Here is an 18948-nt window from a genome sequence, read left to right as displayed (position 1 = left end):
CTCAAGAAATTTAGCAATTACGCCAAAGCAATTTTAAGATTTTGATAAAATGGCGAGTTCAATCTAAAAATTGATAAAATTTTGAATTCAATCTAGATATATTTTAGGTTAGGACATCGCATGATATTAGGCATTAGGAAACGCTCGCGAATAATGATTACTGTTCGTGTTTACGATAAAATAAATGTGAGGAAATGGCACGAATATGAAGGATATGTAGATGTAAATGATTTTTATATGATCATTTTGTACGTTTTGAAAAAGTTTGGCTCGAAGCACAAATTGCGAATAAGCAAAATCCTTTAATTCGGGAAGCGCTTCATTCAAGCGGTGAACATTTTTTCACACTAGGGAGTTTTTGCGTGACGAAGCAGAATTGTTCGTTCCCTTAGCAATGCCCATGGAAAATTCTGCCCATTATGCAAATGTGGATGTCATTTCATGTTCACAGTTGGCAGTGGGATGCTCTTATGACGCTTGCTATTCCTCAAACTACCGTCGACCACGGCACTGAACTCTTCCAGATGCAAACAGACTTTCTAAACGAATATAATTACTAAATTTGTCTGTGCTCTCTAGAGGAAAATAGTTTATACTTTCATTGATTTAAATTCTAAAGGTAAATTTTGAGATATTACACACTTATTTTCATCATTATCCATCTTATGTTTATGAAAATAATCGGGAGGTAAACTCTTAACATTTCCTTACCAATGAAAGAGGCTTGATATTCTTAAATGTTCCTTATCTTCAATGACAAGAAATTGAGTTAACATAGAATGTAATTATATTATCGCAAACTTGGCAGTAATAAATTAGTGGTCAATTTTTTTCAGGCGGAATTTAAAATTTCAAGTTTATATGGTAATATCACGTAAAACTTCCTAAGAATCATTTAAAAATATGATGTTGTACAGCTTTGATAGAATGAGGACAATTTATATATCAATGTTGAGCGTCTGCTCAACATTGATTATAGCAACATTTTATATATCAGGTAACATCTGGATAACTAAATTTGAATGCTTTACAGATGCTTGGTTAGTGTGAAAAATTGGTGAAGATAGAAATATTTCGATGAAAATATTTTCCTTCAATTGTTTTTCCTGCCTTCTTAATAATTTTCATGCTGAAATTATGCGAATTCACATAATTATCACATGTATTAGAGAGCCAAATAAGAGAAAATTGCCAGAAATAAAAGCTGCATTGCGTAAATTGAATATTTCGAACACATGTCTCAATTTTAATTTTTCCTCTCAAGTTCAGAGAATTAATCAAAAAAATTAGAAGTGTGCCAACATTCAACCTGAACAATGTAATCATTACTCAATGTACACCAATACATCAGTAGCATCCACAACAACCACGATGAAAAACTAGAATTGGTTCGCTAAGTAAAATAAAACCGAATTAAAGTTGTTTTGCTCTCGGTATTTCTCCGCAAATATTACGCATTTGATTAAAAGAAAAGGAAACGATCGAGTCGCTTCATCGAAAGTGCGCGCAACACTTCACGATACTCGGGGTTCCAGGGGGATAGCCATCAAGTTTCGATCAGTGCCCCATAAGGTGACGGTGGCCTCGATGGTTTTGAGACGGTCTTCCATAACGGGATTGGAGGCGTCGACAACGGCTGCCGGAGCCTAGGGACCGACATTCGTCACCATGTGTCCGGATTGAGCAATTGGAAGCCGCAATGATCAATTGATTCGGATGACTGTAATCTTACGAATTGAATTCGCCGATCCTTTTTGTGTAGCTTCCGTGGAAACAGTGTTTGTTTCACAATAAAGTGGAGTGCGCTGCTCGACTGGTTCATGTTACAAACTGTTGCACCCACTCGCTGCTGGAACAGTCGTGGAAGCTCTCGTTTTCAGCGGCTTTCAAGAAACTTCACAAACAACATAATGCAAATGAGGCTTCAAACATTTTCACTCCTCATCACATTGTTGTGAAGTTGAAGGTGGAAATGCTGTGACTTGCGAACTATGGTCGAGGTGCTTCATTTTATTCAGGTGTGCGTCCGCAATTCGCCCTCAGAGAACCATGAGGCAATGCGTATGCGGACGAGTGGTCGTGCGGGTCCCGGGAGGCCCTATGAACGGCATGCACATCGTCCGCAGCATCCTACAATATGACCACTTCATTCCGTTTTTATTCCATCCGTCGCACGTTTATTCCTACTCAAGCAAAGTAGTTTGATTTTTTATTGTTAGCCGCCAAGAAATGGCCTCCGCAAGAGGAGATCGGAGCCTCCCTATGGCTTTCCTCCTCCCCAAGATGGCTTTTGTGGAGGAGCAGCAGCGAGTTGAACTATGAAAAGCACCTTTATTTCTATTACGGTGCCGCCCTCTAAAAGACACTCATGGCTTCTGTCCATCGCTCCTATGGATGTTGCTAGTAGAATTGAGCGAACAAAGTACGGTCGTTAAGGTTAAAATATTACGGCACCTGTGTTTCTCAGACACTATCGTACTCCGAAATGTACTTATGTGCTCATATTCATCGGGGTTTGTTATATTAAACGTAGGATTAAAGAATGCAAGTAGTCGTTTACAAAGTAGGTGTTAACAAATTGTCCATTTACTCCCAACTGCAATGATATGAAAGCCTGCAGTGCGATCAGTTAAAAGGCTCTGCACTGAGCTTTTAGTGAGCAAGCGAGCGGTATAATCGTAAATTTAAAAAGTTATTTCGTGAACTTTTGCATACCAGTTATGCGTCTTAAGTTCAGGATTTATGAAGTAATTTCACGGCATAGAAAATGAGTAGCTCGCAACTCACGTTCATGAAGTGCTCATCAACTGGAACGCTTAGCTCTGCGGCCTCACACCGGGTATGTTTTTTATTAACTAAATCCTAATTATGGAAATAACAACAAAATTAGCAATTTCTGTAGTGAAATTATCAAATAGAACTAAATGGTATGTAAAATAATAAAATAACTAAAATGAAAAAAAAATCTGCGTTTATGTAATGAACATTGGAAAAAACTTTTACGTGCAAGAGCGAGATTAAATGAATGTATGCTTGGGGCTAAAGATTAATTTCTATGATCATGTAATGGAAGTATTTTCTCTTACATCGTTCCAAATTTTTTGGTGTTATAATACCATACTATATTTAATTCTACAACTTCAATAATGTTGTTAGAAAATACCACGAAATTGAACTAATTTGTCGCATATTCGAGGTTTATTCAGCTTTCATCTATATGGGTATATAAATTACAAACACTTTAGAGCATTCCGGTTTCATTATTAAATTTATAAGAGCTTATGAAAAAAATAGTTTCAATTTAGTTTAATTACCATCGTAGACGCAAATAGTTTAATTACCATCGTAGACGCAAACATTTACTGAACTTAAAAATAATTCAACTCGTGAAGAATCAATTATCTTTAATGATGAGGAATTTCAAAATTTTGCAGTTTTGGAAATATTTACGCAAAAATATCTGCAAAAATCTGTTTTCTTCATATTGTTCATATCGCTTGCGGTACAAGTTATAAATTTCAAGAATATGCTTACATTGGCTTTTTCGAACAATTGGTTTCTTGCTGCATATAAACCTTAAATTTTCATAGAAAAAAACTTTCCGCAGTCAGCTGAAATTGAACTTACTTAGATTTTTCAAGTGTTAAAAAATGCAACGTATTTTACTTTGAACAAGAAAGACTATTTACATTCATTCCGTTCTCACAAGTTTTGCATCAATCTATATTATTGCTTTGATGTACTAAACTAGACCGAACGCTCTTATAGTACAATTTCCTAACAAAAACTCATTAATGAGTTTCCAATGAAACTTTAACTGTGTTTTACATTCATTAACGATCATGCATTTCAAAAATGAAAGTGTGCAGCCCTAAGAAAATATTTTGCATCATCAACGTAACGGGCTGAGCTAAGCCGCGTGGCAGGCCGCGGTGTTTAGCGCGGGCTGTGCTGAGATAAGCCGTGTGGCAGGCCGCGGTGTTTAGCGCGGGCTGTGCTGAGATAAGCCGTGTGGCAGGCCGTGGTGTTTAGCGCGGGCTGAGCTAAGCCAGGTGGCAGGCCGCTGTGTTTAGTGCGGGCTGCGCTAAGCTAAGCCGCGTAGCAGGCCGCGGTGTTTAGCGCGGGCTGTGCTGAGATAAGCCGTGTGGCAGGCCGTGGTGTTTAGCGCGGGCTGAGCTAAGCCAGGTGGCAGGCCGCTGTGTTTAGTGCGGGCTGCGCTAAGCTAAGCCGCGTGGCAGGCAGCGGTGTTTAGCGCGGGCTGCGCTAAGCCAGGTGGCAGGCCGCGGTGTTTAGCGCGGGCTGAGCTAAGCCAGGTGGCAGGCCGCTGTGTTTAGTGCGGGCTGCGCTAAGCTAAGCCGCGTGGCAGGCAGCGGTGTTTAGCGCGGGCTGCGCTGAGGCAACCTTGTACGCTGAACACCGTTGCCACACAGTAACGGTGTTCAGCGCAGCGGGCTGCGCTGAGGCTGCGTGATTAGGGCAGGTCGGCCGTGCGCGCCACGCACTGCACTTTACGGCATCCGCGGGGCCGGCGATCACGCCCCAGGGAGTCTTCAGGAAGGAGAAAATGTTGCGATCCGGGGGCGACGCGGGCTGCGGGAGCGAGTGGCTCGAAATTAAGAGAGATTGAAAAAGCAAGCAGCCACCGAGAGACGAGAGATCTTCTCTGGACGCAGATTGACTCCCTCCATTGATCTCTCAGGTGTGGCTTTTGTCTTCTAACCAATGTTGCTGTGGACGCTGTAAATTTAGAATTGTGAATGCTTTAAAAATAATGCATTATAATTAATGTAATGAATCACATCCAGTGAGGATGTGAAGAATGAATGCTTTGGTAGTCACAGCAAAATCAAAGTTAAGTGACATGAATATAAAGCCTGAGTTGTAACGAAAACAAAACTCACCAAAACTCAATAATATTATTAATTTGTAAAATTTATTTGAAAAATTCCTACTTTTGAGGATTAAATTCCTATTAATAGGAATAATACTCGCGTGTAACCGCATGAACATTAAATCTTAGTTTCCCTGTATATGTTCTCGACTGCTATTCAAAAAATTGTAAAATTGTGAATATTGGAATCTAGGAGAGAACTTCGCGTGTTGACTGAAGAAAATCTTTCACTACATGATTTACGATTAAAACGTACAATTTTAAATTTGCGGCGTGAATACCATTTGTGTGCAATGCACACATATGATTTATAATTTAGATTTTTCACCTCTGACCCATTGACATTTTGCCTTTCTCTTACTTATGCGCCTTCTATTTTCCCTCGCGTGTTTTCTCATCATTGTTCCATTTCATATTTCACGCTCCTCGTTCCATCGCTCTTTATTATCCAAGTTTCTATTTTCTTTTCATCCTCTAAATTATATTTTTCATTTTATTTCAACCCCTCAAAGTCTCTTCCCCATAAACCACACGGCGTCGCTCCAATTATTCCCCGCGGACCGTTTAAGACAAAAATTAATTACACTATTTATCGCTACAGCTCCGATGCTTTCTCAATTATCTAATGAATGCTTAGGCTCGGTCACTTGCCGCTTGCGATTTCTTCTTTCTGTCTCACGTTCACATTAGCACGATCTCTCTCTATCTTTATTAAATTTGTTATAATCAATCATTCAATCACTCAGTCAACAATTGATTTCCTTGCCTTTCTCTTACTTGCATTTCTTCTTAAGGGAATGCAATTCATGCTTACCAATTTTCCTTTTCCAGCTATTAAATTTGTAATAATCACTCATTCAATCACTCAGTCAACAATTGATTTCCTTGCCTTTCTCTTACTTGCATTTCTTCTTAAGGGAATATGCAATTCATGCTCACCAATTTTCCTTTTCCAGCTATTAAATTTGTAATAATCACTCATTCAATCACCCAGTCAACAATTGATTTCCTTGCCTTTCTCTTACTTGCATTTCTTCTTAAGGGAATGCAATTCATGCTCACCAATTTTTATTCCCAGCTCATGCCATCTCTCTAGCCGTGAGCAGGACGGTCATCATGGCTCACTCGTTACCACGCAATCAATTGAGTAATAAAGTCGCCACATACCTGGCGACTTTTACTCAGTGTGCCTAGCGATCAGCGTAAACGTAACGATTTGTAGCGTCTGTAATGCGTCGTTCAATTTGACATTCGCTGGAAAACACGTCTTGCAGAGTCCTATTAATGCTCATCCTAAACTCTCGTGGTGCCATTACATGTAGATTTTAGGTAGATGTAAAGTTTTACAGGGCATGCCTTTTTCCAAAAATTTTGAACAAAATAGCAACATTATTTAATAGTTGATCTTTCATGTATTTAGCGCGTTATAACGCAGTGTATCATATAATATTTCAATAGATATAGATAGATATTATTTCAATAGATCGCCCGCTCCTCATAAATAACATGAATTCTTTTAAATATAACTGCAAATATATTTTTCCCAATAGTTGATCTCTAAACTGACAAATTACTTTTTCAAATTAATGAATGCCGACAACCCATTTAATTTTTAGCGCATTTTCTCATTTATGGAAAAAGGGCGCAATTGTTCTCGTCATGTCCGTCCGTCTGTCCGTCTGTCCGTCTGTCTGTCCGTCCGTCCGTCCGTCCGTGACCCTTTTTCGTCGACGAGAAAATGTGCTCTCTGTCACTTACTACAGTGAGTACTGAGTTATATTTTTCGACTAAAATGAATGCAGTACCGTTGAGATGCGAGCACGACCACCACGAGGGCTCACAGCGTGTAGTGGCCTCCGCCAGTCCTACAACGGAGACAAACATGGCCTTTATTTATGACTCTAAAATTTTGTTGCAAGTTCGCTTTTTTAGAGAAAAACATCGCATTTATTTCATTTTGTTGTTGGAATTATTTCGTTAATTGATCTGGCAGAAGGCTATCACGAGTTAAAATCCAGTTTGAATAAATCTAATCATCGGATTTGAAAAAAATTGTAATGTTGAATATATGCAATCATTTTTTGTTGAATAAATGCAATTATTTTTTATTTTTTTAACTATGCAGAAAAAAGGCATTTAGAGCACATTTTTACTTCTTCGTCTTCATCACTTTGCACTCTGAAAGAAAATTGAAATTAATTTTTATGTTTTAGGAAGCAAGATTGTTTTTGAATTGAGTATAGGCTAACACAATAGGAGAAGATATATTTCCCATGCTTTTGATCAATTTGATGTAATGTTCATGTACACTTCGTTCATCTTGAGTTTTTTTTGTCCTGTCCAAGATTAGATAATTATGTAAAACTGATTTCTTCTCAAGAAACCTACAACTGACGTAACTTGATGTTGACACCGTAGTCTCAGTGAGTAGCCGAATAAAAACAAGTTAACATTTTTTATGCTAAAATGCACTTCAACATTGAAAATTCATTTGGGAGAGCTAGTGTGGTTCTGTATTATATTATATTATATTTACTATTCCTAAATAGTAACTTCACTTACAATTTAAAATAATGATAACGCCACGTAAATTTTCCGCCTCTTCATTGAAAGCGTTTCCGAGCCCAGCTCCATCTTCAGTTCAACAAACAAAATGTCAAATTGCAAATAAACTGATAACCATTTTTGAAGCAACATCAACCTGAATTAGCACCTGCATTCCGCAGATTAAACATAACCTAAAGCGTTGCAACAACCTCTCACAAAATCAGTTAAAACCTAACAGAGCTTCACCTAAGGCTACATTTTTTACCGTAAAATATTACTAGTACACGTAATCAGAACAACCACATACTGCAGCAGCTGTCGATTGCGTGAACAACTACATCAAACCGCAACAACGACGTCTTTGCAGCAAAAATTTAGCATATATTGTAAATAGATTCATGTTTGCAATTGGAAAAAATCTACACATGTTTTTCAAAAACGTGTGCTGCAGCACCAACTCAATGCCGCAGCAAGAACCCTTTGCAACAAATTCTTGTAGTAGCAACCACCTCGTGCATCACCATCAGTAAGTTCTTACTGTAACGACAATGCGTTACAACAGCAGCAACTCTATGCAATTTCAACAATAGTATGCAGCACCAGCAGCAGCAACTCCATGCGAAACACCTTCTTGTAGTGGCAACAATTTAGCGCAGCAGCAACATCCCCTTGCAGTGGCAACAATATCGTGCAGCAGCAACATCTCCTTGCAGTGGCAACAGTATCGTGCAGCAGCAACATCTCCTTGTAGTGGCAACAGTATCGTGCAGCAGCAACATCTCCTTGTAGTGGCAACAATATCGTGCAGCAGCAACATCTCCTCGCAGTGGCAACAATATCGTGCAGCAGCAACATCTCCTTGCAGTGGCAACAATATCGTGCAGCTAAACCTTACTGCTACAACGGCGTTTTCTCCACCGTGTCTTCGGTCTCGGTTTTGTGGCTGCAACGAAATTTAGCGGCGATTCCGAGGGCTATGAGAGCGCGAGGATATTACCTGCAGAAATTGGGTTGCTGCGGCTAATATCGTGACGAGCGTTTGCAGGCTCATTTTAGAGGCCTTATCACCGAGTCGAAATCATGGCCATAGTATCGGTGGCCGCGGATGGGCCGAAAGCATTTAGCCAAGGTAGTAATTTCGGAGGATCCACCTACCTGAAAATTATAAGTTGTATATCTGAGACCGAAAAATCGCTACCGGTTGACTGCAAATGAATTAGAAATTTTTATTATTCAGCATTTTAGGTAAATTGAGTCTAATTTCCAAAATATTATTTTCTAAAGCTGTATGTTCCGTGGCCATTTTTTTCCATTCATGCAATAATTTTATTAACATACCAACATCTATAATTCTCATAAACATGCGTGGGCCGGAAAATACGATGTGTCTTGCGTTCAGAATGCGTTTATTCATCCTCCAAGAACACAGCAAGCAGGCACGCTACTTGGTTCATAGTAATTAAATAAAATTACGACTTGCCAATCTAAAGCCAGCCACCAGAACAAGATTCAATGTGCTTAACTCATGGTTCAGTACATTGGCCGTATCTGAATTCGAGATGATTTTGATGACTGCCCATTTTTTGTGGTTTTCTAACATTTTATAAAAGATTAGAACTTTTCAAGTAGCAGCGACTATACACAAACGAATATCTAACTCGCTGTTTGACCAGTGCATTCTCAGACATGAAATTTTATTTTCAATGCATTACTGACAGAGAACCAATTAATTTGACGAAAAGTTGAACGTGTTTTGATTTTTTCTTAATTCGAAACTTTGAAATTTTTCATTTTCATTCTGCATATTATTGAGAATTAAAAATAAAATAAAACTTTCGCTGAATAGATATTTCGTCTATTTGACTCAAACGATTGACTGGTAGCGAAAAGTTGCACAATCGAACATCTCTCCAAATCTGGAGAGGTTTTGGTAGGTCGAAGCAGATTAGAGCCGATCAGAGCCGATTGCAGCAGATTACGCTAGATTGAGTAGCTGTTGATAAAGGCTACGCCAAATTGGATATATGGAGAGCGGCTTGGCTCAAGTGGGTAAGGAGCGTGAAAGGGCGGATCGAAGAAATGGACGAAGAAAGCTGGAGTGATGACATGTAGATAAGGAGTTGGAAAGGGCGGACAGAACAAATGGAAGAAGGAAGTTGTAGTGATGAAAATTGGAAAAATAATTGAAAAGTGTGGGCAGAAAAAATAGACTAAGAAAGAAGGCCACTGAATATGGAGTTTAAAAAGCTGGATGGAAAAATTCGCTGCGTCGGTTAGAAGAATATTAACGCTTTTAAAGAACCACTAAGTAAATCACACTTGTACACCAGCTGACAATATAAAATAAGCTTATAAACGGTAGGATTAATCTCCAGAAGTTTGCAAAGAGCATCCTTCTCAAAAGCCAGCACCTCGAGAAGGAAGGACATGGTCTCCCTCATAGGACAGCGCCCTCGGGAGTGTCTTTTTATTGGATGCCAGAAGCAAGTTTATGGATCGCGTTCTAAAGGGTACACCCATTACATTTTCAACGCTAGGGTTCGTACGGAATTAACGCACTTAATCAGTGATGGCCATCGTATAATGAAGAAATATTATTGGCCTTCAGGGCTTAACGTGGATCGTCGACCTCAGCGTGGCCAATATTTCCCCGATTGGATGCAAGAAGATGCATGCTAGTCTTAACGTAATGGAGAAGGATAGTTGAAACACTGTGCATGAGAATTATCGAAGGATGTACAAATTATATTATGATTTGTTTGTGTAATTGCCGTTAATTTATGAACCTGCACTATTTTGAAAAATATTCGTGAATTACGTCTGGAATAGGGCAATATGTAATAAATATGTCTTTGATCGAAAAAGTAACGAGCTGGCGATTTGAAAGTGAATGTCCGTGCTTTATATAAATTAAAGTGATATGAACTGATTGTCGGTCTCCGATGGATCAGTGATAAGGTCATCATGGTTATAGCGAGCAGGTGTCGCGAACTGCGCTGGTCGTTGTGTCGATTGATTGGTCATAGGACGGCATGATGTTCACATACTGGCGTCCCTCACATACTGGCGACCCTCACATACTGGCGACCCTCACATACTGGCGACCCTCACATACTGGCGACCCTCACATACTGGCGACCCTCACTTACTAGCGTTCCTCACAGTCTAAGGATTATCCTTGGGTGCAACCTTATCAAAAATGATGGCTAAACTAGCCCCGGCCAGCAGCTGGCCATGCATTGGCCGCCTATAAACCAACTCTGATATCTACAACCTGAAATTGTGCAGGATGTTGGGATCATGGTGGGCTGAACGGGCAGGGTAAAGGCGTGTCTGCATGTACGTTAGCTTTTTGTGCGAGAAAATGGGTTGTGTGACGTAAGGCTTTTTGTGTGGTTGGTGTGTAGAGCTGTTGGTGTGTAGAAAACTGTACTGTGAAGGTGCGGCTGTTAACCTGGACAAGTTAATTAACCATCTTTGAATAATTTGCTGATTAAAAACTATCATTTTTGCTGGTCATTTAGCCACAGTTTCGTAATGCAAAAATAATTTAATCTCATGAACAGTTTTCTTCTTTTAGAAATAAGTTTGCAGCAAGTTTCTAATTGTTATTCAAATAGGTGTCCTTTCATGATCGACCACTGATTGGTCAGCGATCAAACATGTAATATTTATTGAGAATGTATAACGAGAATCTTGCAGCCGCAGGATGCAGGAAGCCCAAAAATAATGATTTTTTAATTTATCTCAGAAAAATGTACATTGAACAATGTTTAAAAAAATCAATTAGCATATTACAGATGACCGATGAAGTTTAATTTACCACATAGACTTTTTGCAAATTATTTTGAGGAAGGAAATTTTAAAGAACGGCAGGGAGAAAAAGAGAATTAAAGCGTGAATAAACTTTTTGAAAGTCTTCTGAATGACAAAATCTCATATAATAGCCAACATTGACTCAACTTCTTGGCTTTCTTGAAAAGGTATGTCAAAATATGTGTATTTTTCAATAGTTTCATATAATGTGCAAGTTCTGGGTACGTCACTCCAACGTTAGCGCTCCAATGTGATATAAATGCACTTAAAGAAATTTCTGGATGAGTTATCTTAAATTAAATAAATGGTATTCACCTTCTCTGATATTCCTTTCCGGTTTTTGCATTGCAAGTTTTCATGAGACGTAATAAGGATCATAATTGGTGCATAAACAAGAATAATTTAAATATTCCAAGACTTCATCCCGTTTAGGCACGGGAATCACAGGTAAAAAAATCAATTGATTTTTAGCGCATAATCTGTTACAGAATCAGTAAAAGCTCAATCTCTTCATCAGCAAATTATTAATTAAAGCGCAATTTTGTTAAATAAAAATGCAAAGTGTTCTTCATTCTGTATAGCTGACGGCACAATTTCAATTTTCTCGTACCCCACAATCATATCATAATATAAACCGCATAAAAGTCTCCAAGAAGCAAGCGCCGCGGCAACCTCGCGAGTTAGAATTCTCAGGATCCACAAGTTCTGGAGTTTTAATTTTGTCGAGCGTATGTCTCGTTGCGTTCAAATGTAGAGGGGAATAGCCGCCTGCCGATATCCACCCCAATCTGACGACAATACTCTGCATGTAAATTCTATCACGCCTTTCATTGCTGCTGCGCTCCTTGAATAGCTTGTGACAGTGAACGGCTCTCTTAGCCTATTATTAGACACCGTGCCTCCCTAATGGAAAATCATAGCTGGGTTTTGTCTGCAATTTGCTGGCCTTCCATACGCGTGACAGTAAGCAGTTTTTGAACACTTGATCTCGCCACTTGCTTCTACAGTTTGATTCCAGTCAGCAGAAATGATTATTTGAATAGCTAGTCACCGAGTTCATCTGTCCACTAAATTATATAATTTTACTGAGAAACACATTTATCATCATGATAAATATAATTATTTTCGATCTCAGATTCAAAATTGCTTTTATGACATCAAAATTTTATGATTTAGAATTTTCGTCTCTGTTATGATTGGATAGACGGGAACAATTATCGGAACGAATCTGTGTTGAATTTCCGGCTGACTTTCATCCTGCTGTGTTCCGCATTTCAGATAAAAATTTTTGTTTTTTAAAATGAATGACCGCATCCAGCCATAGTTTTTAATTATTTTCATAAAAACAGCGAAAAATTGCATTCTGCAGCCAAATTTTTATCCATTTTGAAAAACACTATGGATTTTTTCTCATCACATTTTTCAGAATTCAGCCTTTGGAAAGTAAGCTAAATGTAGTTTTTCGAAATAATTTATTGTCTCATGCGAAGCTACAACTCGAGATGATCACGATTTTCGTCTATTTTGATAAGAAATTTCTTCACTGGAAAGAAAAAGCTGAAGTGTAGTCGTGTGCTGTTGACCACGAAAACCCTTCAATCGTCATTCTTTTCATTAGGAGTAGAAAGTTTACAAACCATATACTCAGATATACAATTTCATCAATGAAACGCTGTATTAAAAGGCCGATGTAATATGCCTTAGAATTTTATAGGATTAACATTCAATTCACTTTTTTAGAGCAATCTTGAAATTAATCGCGCTGTGCAGAATGAAGTAAGTCGAGCCAAAGATTGTTGACATACTCGCCCCAGTCTATCGGCTCATGGACAAAGGCAAGACTGAGAGCAGTTCTGTGCCAATCCGTTCTCGCCGGCCGAGTTTTGCTAAAAGTTTCAAACTCGTCTCGTGTCGACCTGAAGTCCCACAAAGGACAGCTTGACTCCACAAAGACTCAATGGAAAACCGAGTTTCAGTTTCGACAACTGAACCTTTGTTAGTTTACTCCCGAAATTTCCGTGATTGGGGAAGGAGGTTTTGATGAGGACTTAATGAAAGGAAGGGGATTGGGACAATCTGACAATTCTTGGATAAGTTCTGTTTACTAGTTTAACGGTTAATTATGTATTAAACATTTAATCATAATATTGGATGAAATACTATTTACGGCAGTACCTCATATGTAGAAAATGGTAAATTGGCATGCACCAAATAGTCAATTGATATTGATAGGTTGAGGGACAAAATTGTTTCTACCGAAAGTAGATTGAAAAATTAATCATGACTGAGGAATTAGTTACACGTTGTATGAAGTTATTAACGACATTCACAATTGGTAGCTTTAATTCAGGTGTACCTGATATCATATTTTTCATCAATATGTGAATGCAGACACCAAGAAGTATTTTGAGCACTGATGTGGAAGCATTCTTAATGATCCCACGTGTAATAACTTGAAAAAAGTACCTATGTTATATCAGCAATGTTTCACACAGAAAAAAAAGTATTTAATTTATACATGGTATTTCTTCAATCTTCGCATTGATTAATTTACTCAAATCCCACAACTTACCCCGACGCTATTTTGCACTATTTCCATGCGCCCTCATTGTAAATTCCAATTCCTGATACTCGCAGGTTCCCTCATTCCCGTTTGCGTCGCTCTCACCGTCGCGACCGCTTTGCCCATTCCTACAATTCCTGGAGGCATTCCCGTTGCCTTTCATTGGCCGTTATCGGGCGGCCGTTTTTGTCTCTCATCGATGTCGCCCTCCGCTACGACGCTTCAATTTTGTGCTGCGTACACCGAGAACGTTGGAAAATGTTGGTGGTGCGCACAACGACCAAAGAATTTTCAGTTTACGCAGGTCGCGGAGTAAGAAAGAATCGGAGGAGTTTTAGGAAAAAATCTCAGAAAATTATCGGTGGTCCATTTTTTTAGACATGCTCACCTTTAAGCGTTCAACGATTAAGATAACGGTTCGAAAAAGAAATCCCTATGGTATATATTGATCATCAGCAATGCCCTGACATTTGATTTTAACTGTGAAATCATAAGCCATCAATGCTTTGGAAAAGATCATCTTTAAAATGTAATTATCATTAGAAACTAAGTGCTCTAGGAGCCCTGGGAGACCAATAATGACTTTATCAAAAATATTCAAATGATAACTACCCATTGGATCTCATATATAGAACCGAACATCACATTAAGAATGTAAAAACAAGCAATTTAGCATAATTTTCAATGACTTTCGTCTGAAAATGGTTTATTAACAAAAATTTACTAACACTTTATCTCTTGAGTTTTACATTTGTTGATCATGTGGGGCTTCGAGTAAGTGAAATTCTACTCTGTATGACCGTGGAGTTTTAGGGATAATACCGCAAATTTGGATTCAACTTTCGTATTGATCCGAAAGGTGAAAAAATGCAAAGCAATTAAATACATTAATCCTTTTAGACGTCTTCAATAGTGTAATTTTCTATATCGGTAATAAATGTTCGGATTGCATCACACTGACTTTAAATTTTTTATTTTAAAATTCCGAGATCAGCGAATATAACAGAACATAGAGATTTGAAAGGGAAGATTTTGCCACATCTGACCGAAACCTGTGAAGACGATGGATAGTGACGTCACAATTTACCGGCATCTTGATTGGTCGGTCGAGTTACCTAATTACCGTCTCTGATTGGCTCGATTACCGGCCAGGGACTGGATGCGACGTAGCAGTACTTCTCCTCCTCTAAGACTAGGCAAGGTACGAGACCAAGTATGTTGACTTGATCTTACTTTGAACATTTTGTTTGCTGAGAATTTAGTGCATATTTTATCTTGATATTATGAATATTTTTACTATTCTATCCGCTTTCAAGCAATATTCAGAGACTAATTCTTTATTTTTATTCACTTTTATCTAAAATCCCGTTCAGGTGTTCAATGCACATATCGGATATGTATTTACGCAAAAATTGTCCGCATGTATAACATATTTTGTTACAAACAAAAGAAAGGAGGTAGTTTTCGCTGCTCCTAAAGGATTTTTATCTCATTTGCGGTTTCAAAAAAGATTTTAATCGCACCACTTCACTGCAGGATTCACCGCCTAAGCTGTATCGACTGCTCGTATATCTCAATCATGGATAAATGAGTGTCGGTGAGTGCAGTTAAGTTTTGAGTTAAGCGTCCAAGCTTAACGTGAGTTGGTGTCACGGGACACTTGTATGCTGATGAACCTCTATTCATGCTGATATCCATTCATGGCAGGGCACTTTTCAATAGATGAGCCACGCACTTTAGCTGAATGTCAATCATTTTCCAGTCTCGGTTGGAAATCATTGATGGATTTTGGTTGGTTGGATAATTATAATCAACGGCTGGCCGCCGAGTATCCACAGATAAATTCAACTCCTAATATCCGTATGAGTTGATTATCTTTGACAAGTTCTGCCTGATGTGGTAGATTTGCGCCGATGTGGTAGATTTACACCGATGTGGTAGATTTGCCCCGATGCGGTAGATTTGCACCGATGTGGTAGATATGCACCGATTAAGTTCGATTTTCACCGATGAGAGCAGAGCCTACTTGGTCAATGTGGGTGAACTTGCACCGATGAAGGAGTGTTTGCGACGATGAGGGCCGATGAATAAATGACAACATTGAGCTGGTGTAGCATTGACGAGCGTAGGATGAACAAGTAAAGCTTGAAGAGCTGTGTAACTTTAAAGATTATTTCGTAACTATAGGGACGAACCAACGGTGGTCGTTGAATGGCAGCCGATAATGTGAGCATCATCGTTAGTGAAGTATTTGATATGCAGTATTAGTGAAAGAACGTCAATTGCCCAATAATAGAATTATTGAGAAATGACGGTATACATGTCACTAATATCAACCACATTCAGATTTAATATGCTTTATTATGATTATTCAATATCTCGTTTGCCCAAATGATGATTTCATGTGTCTACATATAAGTCATACTGAAAAATACTTTGCACACTGCACTACTGCTTTCTCCATTTCTGCCTTGTACATTAAGTACGTTTGCCCATATCTAGTAATATCCTACAATAATTTCATAGCATGAAGTCAATCTGGTTCATTCAAAACGCGCATTAATTAAAATTATTTTAATCTAAATCAAGGTATCAATTATTGCACCATCAGCTTAATGAAGCAAAAAATTATTACTCCTTCAGATTCATCTTGACATCAGTTATCCTGCTTCTAATTCATTCACCGAACAAATGTCTATAACGTAAAATATTTTTCTCATAATTTGTGCTGGAATAAGCGGGCAATCAGAGAAGGTTGTGTTCATCGTCTTAAAATTCGCTATTTATTGTCCGCATGCGACAGTCCAGAGTGATGTTGCAATCATTTCGGTCCCGAAGTTACACCTCCCACTACTTGCTAAGCACCACTCAAGTCGTGCAGTGCACCAGTCATACAATGTACCACTCCAGCGTACCACTTTAGTCGTACTGCAAACTTTCACAGCGCACCAAATCAGTGATGCGATGAACCGATCCGATGCACCAAACTAGTCAAATGCATGGCGAATCACACACGGCAGCTCACCAGACGTACGGCGAACCACTTGAGCGCACCGCGCCAACCATAACACGAACCATTCGAGGGCACCTCAGCAGCGGTATGGCGAACCACCGCAACGCACCACAGAAACGGTAATGCGAACCACGGCAGCGGTGGGACGTACCACTTCAGCGCGCCATTGCAGCCGTATGGCAAACCACTGCAGCGTACCTCAGGAGTGGTACGCCGAACCACGGCAGCGCACCACAGCAGCGGTGCGGCGAACCACGGCAGCACACTAACGCAGCGGTGCGGCGAACCACGGCAGCGCACCACAGCAGCGGTGCGGCGAACCACTGCAGCGCACCACAGCAGCGGTGCGGCGAACCACTGCACCGCTCGAGAGTGGTAAGCAGCAGCATGTCGAGAGGTCTCCTCAAGAGACAGAGCTCTTTAAGTATCGATTGCAAACAGCTCTGTCGCATGAACCCCGAACCTCTAACTGCTGCAAACAACCACCAACTCCATGGCCATCGTCACCAAATTCTTGCAAGAAATAAAAAAAATCTTACGAAATTTCGGTGAATTTTATCCATATAAATAAATTGACTGAAACATAGGAATCAAATGATCATAAGTAAAGGACATGTTTACGACATTCTCAGTTGCTCAATCATGTATCCCTGTTAATGAAATATCGCGCGGAAAATCTTAGATGCATTAGTCATTATTGAAAACGTTTGTAGAAGGCCCCCTTAAACGCAGAAATAATTGAAAACTGAGTATTTAGAAAGTATCGGCAATACTCATGGTAATTAATACGTTTGAAATAAGTTGTAACGATCAAAACTTAATATCGTTGCCTATTAAAACGGGGAGGAAAAATGGGCGATGGTTGGGCAACTCAACCGCTTCTAAAATTTTCATTAACTTCATAGAAAATAAATTCCATGTGAAAAAAAAAACATTTTTGTTATAAAGTTATAAATATCTTAAAATAGAAGTTGAAATTAAATGTTTCTTCATGTGAATGCGTGCGAATTTCAGTGAAAATGTAGACTGGAACATTGCGTTGCGGAACATCGAGCTCACTACGAAATTTTAGAAATTCCATGCTACATAAAACATTTCTGTTACAAAGTAATAAATAAGTTAAAATATAATGTTTATTTAGGTTAATGCGTGCGAATTTCAGCGAAAACATCAACTGAAACATTGCGTTGCGGAATATCGAGTTTACGATGAAATTTAGGAAAATTAATTCTAAAGAAATATTGTACAATGTGTGGCTGGAAACATTCGGCTAAGGCAGTGTAAAACATTTAAGAAGGAATTGGCAACTACTTTACGATATAAAAGTAAACATTAGGCTCAAGTAATACCAATTCTTAAAAAAAAAATCTAATGTGTAGGGAGATGAGGTGTCTGTAAATAAATTAATAATAGGAGTACCTCGCAATCTTCCATGAATCAATTCTGTGCAATGAATACGTATTTCTGCACATAGACACAATCAATGTTATTCATCCGTACGAAATTTACATTGAAATGGTCGATCATCCTGAAAACATAATTTAGTAGTGAATAATTTGCAAATAGTTTTAGCTATTATAAGTAGCGAAGTCAATGAATAAAACTCTAATTTCATAAAATAAATCTAATAGAAATCTAAAAGACCCTCTCAGAAGCAAATTTGAAGCATTCAGTTTCTCTCTTAAAAACCTTCTTCATAATTTCACCGCTAAAATACACGATTTTACACGTTGAAATATTTTAAGTTATTCATTTACCCAGGATATTTTTATGGTTAATATCTCAATGAGTCTTGTACACGAATAAAAATTTAGCTCTTCAATGGCCTATTCTTGGATACCGAAGTCTAAAATTCATAATGGCGCTTCCCAACTGCAAAGTGCGGCAACTTTCTTCGAAACATTGGCGATGGCGACAAGTGACAATTTTTAAATTGCCCTCAAATATATTGTCTCGCAGTCGATTGCAGTTCGAGGGTTTGCAACAGGCGGGCCTCATAGACGTTGATAAGAAGAGGCAGAGCGCTCCACTAAAGTTAAAGAACAGAAAACGAATCGAATTTGAATGAACAAACTCCAGTAGCTCGGTATTCAGCGAGGGAGCCTAGATGAAATTCAA

The 18948-nt window shown here is 38.8% G+C and overlaps 1 protein-coding gene across 2 annotated transcripts in view; it reads right to left on the bottom strand.

Moving 5' to 3' along the window:
• Positions 1-18948, bottom strand: part of LOC108677236 (visual system homeobox 2) — a 72317-nt gene that overhangs the window by 32489 nt on the left and 20880 nt on the right. The window contains exon 3 of one of the 2 annotated variants that reach the window (XM_047881008.1): positions 6697-6756. The exons of the other annotated variant lie outside the window; for it this stretch is intronic. Coding sequence (XP_047736964.1) covers positions 6697-6756 — 60 coding nt within the window. The remainder of the gene's footprint in view (positions 1-6696; positions 6757-18948) is intronic. 2 annotated transcript variants of the gene reach the window in all.

This window comes from Hyalella azteca, unplaced genomic scaffold (assembly GCF_000764305.2).
Source record: "Hyalella azteca isolate HAZT.00-mixed unplaced genomic scaffold, Hazt_2.0.2 contig6811, whole genome shotgun sequence".
NCBI lineage: Eukaryota > Metazoa > Arthropoda > Malacostraca > Amphipoda > Hyalellidae > Hyalella > Hyalella azteca.
The sequence above is the reverse complement of the archived record's forward strand: the minus strand, read 5'-3'. Positions and strand labels throughout refer to the sequence as shown.